This window comes from Sprattus sprattus (genome assembly GCF_963457725.1).
Source record: "Sprattus sprattus genome assembly, chromosome: 20".
In the NCBI taxonomy this organism is placed as follows: domain Eukaryota; kingdom Metazoa; phylum Chordata; class Actinopteri; order Clupeiformes; family Clupeidae; genus Sprattus; species Sprattus sprattus.
Window position 1 is genome coordinate 15,018,308 of NC_137918.1, and position 7,992 is coordinate 15,026,299.

The window sequence follows — 7,992 nt, forward strand, 5'->3', positions numbered from 1 at the left end:
CGAGGGCCTGCCTCTGTTGTGTGTGGGGGCGAGGGCCTGCCTCTGGTGTGTGTGAGGGCGAGGGCCTGCCTCTGGTGTGTGCGAGGGCGAGGGCCTGCCTCTGGTGTGTGCGAGGGCGAGGGCCTGCCTCTGTTGTGTGTGAGGGCGAGGGCCTGCCTCTGGTGTGTGCGAGGGCGAGGGCCTGCCTCTGTTGTGTGCGAGGGCCTGTCTGTTGTGGGCGAGGGCCTGCCTCTGGTGTGTGCGAGGGCGAGGGCCTGCCTCTGGTGTGTGCGAGGGCCTGCCTCTGTTGTGTGCGAGGGCCAGCCTCTGTTGGGGGCAAGGGCCTGCCTCTGTTGTGTGCGAGGGCCTGCCTCTGTTGGTGGCGAGGGCCTGTCTGTTGTGTGCGAGGGCCTGCCTCTGTTGGGGGCGAGGGCCTGCTTCTGTTGGAGGCGAGGGCCTGCCTCTGTTGTGTGCGAGGGCCTGCCTCTGTTGCGTGTGAGGGCCTGCCTCTGTTGCGTGCGAGCATCTGGCTTTGTTGTGTGCGAGCGTCTGGCTTTGTTCCTGCAAAGTCCAAGCTCTGTGAGGCAGGGGGACAACACCGTATGAGGAAGCTTAGTCTAAAGGGCAATGGCTGCCTGTTCTGTATCAAGCAACAAGATGGCCACCACATCACTGAGACCAACATTCTCTCTCTATCATTTTCCTTTCTTTGCCTTTCTCTCTTATGCTGTATATGTCTCTCTGACTCTCTCTATCTATCTATCTCTCTCTATTTCTTTCTCTCTATCTAACTCTCTCCATCTCATCTCCTCTCTATTGCCTCCTTCACTAACCCACCAACTCTATTACAATATTTTACCGTACAGCAGAAAACCCAGACAAATCTTTATCCTATAAAATATTATTCAACATTTTCTGTCCAGATTCAGAGATGAAGCTTAACACAGAGGCTTTATAAGTCTGAAAGCGGAATCGCAGTCAGGCTGTTCTGTGAAAAGCGATGACTTCAAGATAGCATGCCAAACGATACTTCCTCTATCAATGACCAAACACACCGCAGCCTTGCAGACCTGTCAGGATACCCTCCCAGTCCAGATGTTTGGAAACAGGCCTGCAAACGCCAGAGATGTCGGAATCCTCAACCCACGGAGGACACACCTGTGAGCTCCACTCTCCAACCCCCCTCCTCACACCCGCCCCACCCGAGCTCCCTGCCTGCCACATCCGACACACCACACAGCTGTCTGTCATCCGTGCACCCGAACACACACACACACACACACACACACACACACACAGGGGTGCAGTGGAACACTTGGGCAGGTGCTGTGGGTTAGGATTCGCTGACACAGAGAAGACATGAGGCAAACAAGGTACATTTATAGCCCTCTGTTCCTCCTTCTGTATTCCCCTCATCCTCCCATCCTCTCTCCTCTCCTCTCCCACCTTCCTCTCCCCTCACCCCTTACCAGTCAATTTCTTGCAGCTTTCCTGGGAGGCCCGAGCAATCAGTACTTGGTCTCATTACAAGGTGTTAATTGGAGTTAGGCAGACTCCTCGCTTTCTGTCAGGAAGTCTGACAGCAGAATTAATTAGACTTAAAATACCAGCGTATTTAAATCAATTCAAATGGGAGTTGAAGTTTCACACTTCTGTTAATGATATGAGCAAAGTTTCTGTAAGTGGGATTGCTATGATTATTCATTTCAATTGAATCCATTATGAGGACAATAAGTTCAGCCTGCCTAGTAAACAAATAGTCATCTATCTAATGTTTTGGGCAAAGGTCTTTTCTATTTGTTATTTATGTTTTAATTGAACTTTAAGCACATCATTGTAGCCATATACATGCTGAAAAAACTCTAACATTAATTGTTGACCGAATTGGTTGAAGGAATGAGGCACGATTTATGCAATATTTCAGTTTATACTATCACACACTAAGTACATTCTATAATTGCAACATTTAATCACGACTGTTTTTCATTTCTTCCAGCGCCGAACTTTAGTTTTTGAAATATGTGTCTGAATATCGATGCAGTCTGTGGGATAGTTTACATTTGAGAATATCATTCGGCGTTTTCATTTTTGGAAAGCCTAGCCATTTGGTTAGCTAATAAATCGCTACCTTAGAATAATAAGGTTCCATCTGCGTTTCCAAAAGATGATTGGGCCACACATAGAACCTTACAACACCAAGTCTGAGAATAACTTTGTCGATAGAACCTTTTTGTTTTCAGAATAAAACACTCAAAATGTATATATTTAAAAAAAAAACTTCTTAAATAATGTTCATAAATTATGCCAGAATAGGAATATGCAAAAAAAACTCAATTTTGACAAAAACGCAGATAGAACCTTATTATTCTAGGGTAGCGAAATACTGCAGTTGATTAATGGATAAATACGCACGCTAATTATTTCTGTCTTGCAGTGTGTTTCCATTCGCATTGTCAGTAGTTGTGAATTCACACAAACCGCTGTGCTGACTGTGGACACCGCATCACCGCCTCAAACAGAAACTAAGCTTTGCTGTTTTACAAGTAGGTAAAGCGCTCTTACATTAGTAGGACTAGAGTGCAAATGCGAACACAGATGCAGATCGAAGCCTAATTTATAATAAACGACAGGAGGCAGGCTTACATAATGTAGCATAATGACGACAGATATTGGCCTATTTAGCAAGCTGTTTTAAAATTATGCAAACTCCGTAATTCAGCCAAGAAAGAAAATCGTACATTCATTCTATGTAAGTGTTCCAGAAATACCACGCAATTTTGGACCCAAGAATGATATGAATTGATACGAATCTTGACGTATTCATTGGGGGGATATATTTTAATAAAGAAGGGAGAAGAATGAGGAGAGAAAGATCGAATAGTGCACAGGATTTACTTTATGAAAAGCACATTTTTATTATTCATTTCATAACAGTGCCATGTAGACAATTTGTACAAGATACATCACAATCTAAAGTGCACAAATACTGTACAACAAATTGATATTAAATAAAATTAAAGAGATCACAGCTTTCAAAAACAATTAAATGATAAAAAATATTGGGGACATGCTTAAGAGAAGATGAAGCAAATAGTATTTCTGGGGGAAAAAAAATAAAATCAAACCACCTTTATTGTACATGGGGAAATCAATTAGCACAATAGGAGGGCACTAAGCTTTGGCACCTTCTGATAAACTTCTAAAAATGCAAAGAGGGCATAATCACTTTTTCCATAAAAAAAAATAAATTGTAAACAAAACGAAAAACGAAAGACAAAATAGCCAAGGATCTATACATTTGAGTGAGAATGGACACGTCAGCCTCCTAAGGGCTGGTGTAAAAGGTGTAGTACCCCATTCCTTTCTGGTTGTTGTCTTTGTTGTACTCGTCTGTGGTCAAATCCTCGCACTTGATGGTGGGGGAGTTGTCTGTGCTCGACCCCCCTGGTGACATCCGGCGCCTCTTGCAGATCATGGAGTACACCCCCGAGTCGGTAGAGTCCACGGATTTCAGCGAGTGCGGCGTCTCCATCCAAGACGAGGCGGGGGCAGCGCCCACGCCCACGGTGACTGTGGTGGTGGCAGCCACGGTGGCCTCGTCCTGCTGCAGCTTGTCTTTGACCGCCAGCGGGTCTTCGGCGAAGGCCGGGGGACTGGGCCGCGGCGACCAGGGCAGGCCAGTGGTCATCTTCCTCTGGTACGCCGCCCCCCGCGTGGCACTGCCCCAGCCTGCCGCCATGAAGGCAGCCGAGTCCGGGTAGTACCCCAGCGCGTGGTGGGACGTCTGTAGGGGCAAGGGCTTGATGCCGTACGAGGAGAGCAAGCCGGAGGTGGAGTAGTCACCGTCGTATGGCAGGTCCAGTTTGGAGGACGGGCCCGTCTGCGGGACCGAGCCCATGAACCAGCGCTGGGCCGAGGCGGCACTGGCTGCGGCTGCCGCCGCGTCCTCGCTCTGTGGGGAGAGGAGGCCGTTGGTCTGGGGCACGGCGCGCTCGCCCGTGTAGAAGCGATGGTTCTGGGGCAGGTTGTTGACAAACTGGTCCTGGAAGAAGGGCTGCATGGCGTACCGCGCCCCCGGCACAATCTGGTGGGAGCGGGGGGAGTCCGTGGGGGAGGGCGTCAGTCTGTCGCTCTCCGGGGCCGTGTACATCCTGCGAGAAGAAGAAAAAGGAGAAAAGAAAGAACAGAACAGAGAGGAAGGTCAGAGAGGAGCGCATTGCAAAACGGAACAGAATAAGCACAACTACGATGTTGATCATTTTGTATTTATCTTTTACTCCATGTAGTGCTCCTGCTGCTTGCTTTTATTGATTTTATGTAAAGCACTTTGAATTGCAACTCTTGTACGAAATGTGCTATATAAATAAAGTCTTACTTACTAACTCAAAACACCAGCACAATATGCAACAAAACAACTAAACTTGAATGCCATAGAGAGCCCATCAAGTTTGTCTTAAAGACGGTCCTCAAATGTACAGACCAGCATTAGTCCTAAAACCCAATCAAAAGGGAGCAAAGTGTGTAAGCATACGTACGAGTCATAGTTGTCTCTGAAGCCTTTTGCAAAGGGATTGTGGTCAATCTTGAGCTGTGTGATCTGTGCAGCAAAGAAAAACAAAACACAAGTCTCAGGGTCAGACTGCATTCAGGGACATGTCAAGCGCTGTGGCAAGCAAAGAACTCGAGAGAGAGAAGCAAACAGGAAAGGGCGGTCTGCTCACATCGGTGTTCTGGTACGCGGTGACGGCAATAAACTGATTCTCGGGGAAGGTGAAGGTCTGAGTCTTCGCCTCGTTGTTGATGTCCTCCACACCGTCCTCGGTGACTTCCACGATGTGCAGCCGTGGCTGGTATTTGTGCAACGATTGCAAGACAATCATCTACCAAAAGACAAATATGCAAGACGTGCAATGTGTTAAAACCACTTAAGAAACATGGTGTGAGCATCTGAGGTGTTTGCGCGCATGTTTGTGTGTGTGTGTATGTGTGAGATGGTATGTGTTTGGGAGAGTGTGCGCTCTTTCACATACATACGTTTATGCACAAAGTAGAATTAAAGGGGTTTATCTCAAAATAATATTGAAATAAAATGTGCAAGGCAAGGTAGAGTATACTATGGAATACATTTAATTTCATAAGGTCAATAAAAAAAAACCATACAGGAATGCATAAAACAAAGACATACTGGATGGATAAAATATAAAAATATATCTTACACACAAGGAACAGTGTCTAGTTTTAGTTATCATATCTTGTGCGTAATTTACGTAATTTGTGCGTAATTTACCTGCGTGTTGTTGTTGTTTGCGCCCTTGTTATTGGTCAGTTTAAGCTTGCCGAAGGAGATCTCCTGTCGCATCCAGTGGGCCCCGGTGTTGGGAGATTCAGGGTGCACGTACACTTTGTTTCCTACGAGACAAACGGACATTGTTGCAGTTTGGTTAATGACGCTGAAAACGATATGCTTACCTTGAATGACATTTAAAATGGAAAGCGTCATTAGTCGACTAAATTAAATGAAACCAAATCAAATAAATTATGGCATTGGTTCCGAATTATATTTTGTTGCAGGTTCCTATGAGTTGTAAATATATGTAACTGAGTTTAAATCAAAATGCAAACTGAAGATGATAAAAATCATATATTTAAAATAATAATGATAATAATAATAATACAAAATGTGTTTATAATTTCGTTATTTCAATTAAATTGTAGATAACTGTAGAGAAGTCTGAATCGTGTCATAATTTGCAAACATTTGATATACTCATTCAGATGCATGCAGGACCTGAATTCAACTAAATGGTAAATATAATCAAAGTATAACGATACTTCGATAACGAATTATACATTTGAATTAGCCTACGGAAGATACAATTTTGACAAATGGCGCTAAAACTATATTTCGTTTAAGTCGATTTTTTTTTTCTCCCAGCGCACCCTTGGTCACAAACAGGCACGCATTAGCAAGTGGAGTATGGACAAGTTTTGACGAGTTCTGTGTTAAAGAAAATAAAACATACCTTGCATGTTGTTGTCTGCCTTTCCGCAGGTCACCCATTTTCCTCCTTGGAAACGCCAGTGGTTGGGGTCGGCTAGAATAACCTCCACAAAAACGTTGTAATGAGCCGTTAGATTCAGTCCAGTGATGTTAAAACTAAGAAAGGGAAACATCCGCCTGTCAAATGAAAACATGATGGGTTAGTTTTCAAATGTTTCAAGTGAGCATCTGGGAACGTTCAAGTGCATTTTAATCAAGCTAATTATTGTTTATTAAACGCGCAAACTGCAAAATAAACGCTACAATGAATCTAAGACAGAGATGCGAGATGAGCTAAGTCATTACTAATGCATACAAGTTATTAAATATTACAGTAATATCTCTTGACTGGTGACAATTATTTTAGCGTTTTGGCGACCATAACACCCTACTCCAAGACGAACAGTTATGCAGATCATAAATTAACACTTCGATCATGCCGTCGGAGATAGGCCTGTTACGCATCAGACCAAATGTCGTGCCTTCAACACATTAAGGTTTATTTGACCTATTCGCATCGCTTACCTGCCCTGTTTGGTGATGATCATCTCTGTCTGGTGCCGGTGAAACTTCAACCACAGAGGACGATTACACAGATAAACTTGAGCCCTTGCGCCTCCGGCGGACCCCGGCATAGGCATTGAGCTGATACCCGAACCTGTTCCTGGGTACGGCGGATACAGGCATCCCGGACCTTGCCCAAACTGGTACCCTGTAGCAAATTGACTCCGACTGGCGCAGACGGCTGATGAAAACCCTGTCGGTGGCAAAACCGATCCGTAATGCAGTGAAGCCGAATACCTGGACCCGTTTGACCCACTGTACACAGTCCCGGTCTGCCCGTAAGGGAACAGAGAACATGGGTTGGCCACGTCGGTGCTGGGCTGTGTTGAAGAGATGAAGTACCTGTCAGAACCGAGTTCGTCTATGTTATAGCGTCGGCCGCTGGAGAGGTCATCTTCACCGATGACTGGCGAACTTTTTCTTCCATCTGGAGCCGTTTTAGTCCCGGAAAAGTTGTCACTCTCTCCCTCGCCCATCATTGCGTTTCCAACACCACCGAGATATTTCTTGGGCCCGTTATTTGCCTCGGATTCCGTTCGATCCACCTCTTGGTAGTCTATCTGCGTCGACCCGGGACTATTGGTGGTACTTTCTGAAGAAGAGAGATTGTAAAAGGTCTTGGGTAAATTGATAGATGCGCTGGGTAGAATGTTTTCTAACTGCATTCTTAATACTATGACGGAGAAAAATCACTGCGATTTAAGCGGTTCCAAAACAAATTACACTAACCAAGACGCACTGCTGGCGTCTTGGTAAATGTTCTTTAAGTGCAGCCCCCACTAGAGAGAGATCAATACAGAAGATCTGAGACGCACCTCCGAATCTCTGCTTCGGCCCTTTTATCTGTGTGTGACAGGCACACTCCAGATCTCTTATATAGGATAGCGCTCTACTCATACCCCAAAGTACCACAAGTTTAATGGGAGGGGCTTGACGAGATCAGAGACATTGCTCCTCGCTTGGTCATTGGCTGACACAAACATCACATTAATTCAATTAGAAATGCAATTACAGTATTGACAACGGTGCTGCTTTTCCCATCCAATTCAAATCTTTTGAAATATCAAATAAAAACAGTACTGGTTTAAATAAAAGTGTTCCCTAGTCCAAAAGAAGAACATAAAACATGCATCAACACAACACGCTTTGCAAGAATGTTGCGTCTTGCAAATGACAGCAGTCATCGGATTAGAGTTTAATTTCTAGAAAATGATCCAGCCTACTTACCAAGGGAGTGATTTAACACCCTATCATACCGCAATCTTCTCTGGTGTAGAAAACAAAGACTCTGTGCAGACTGCCTGGTAGCTCCGTTTGTCAGGGAAAAGCCGTTCAAAGCGTGGCGGCTGGAACTAACTATTGAAGTGAACCGAGCATGAAACTGATTTTGCGGTCAATCAACTCACACG

At 45.0% G+C, this 7,992-nt stretch overlaps 1 protein-coding gene across 1 annotated transcript; it reads right to left on the reverse strand.

Annotated features, from left to right (window-relative positions):
• Nucleotides 1-3,304: 3,304 nt before the first annotated feature.
• eomesa (eomesodermin homolog a) lies at nt 3,305-7,248 on the reverse strand (the record flags this gene model as incomplete). Its single annotated transcript, XM_080858969.1, has 6 exons — nt 3,305-4,130; nt 4,515-4,576; nt 4,701-4,859; nt 5,267-5,388; nt 6,003-6,157; nt 6,545-7,248. The coding sequence occupies 6 exons, from the start codon at nt 7,246-7,248 to the stop codon at nt 3,305-3,307; spliced, it is 2,028 nt and encodes a 675-aa protein (XP_080715095.1).
• Nucleotides 7,249-7,992: the final 744 nt, after the last annotated feature.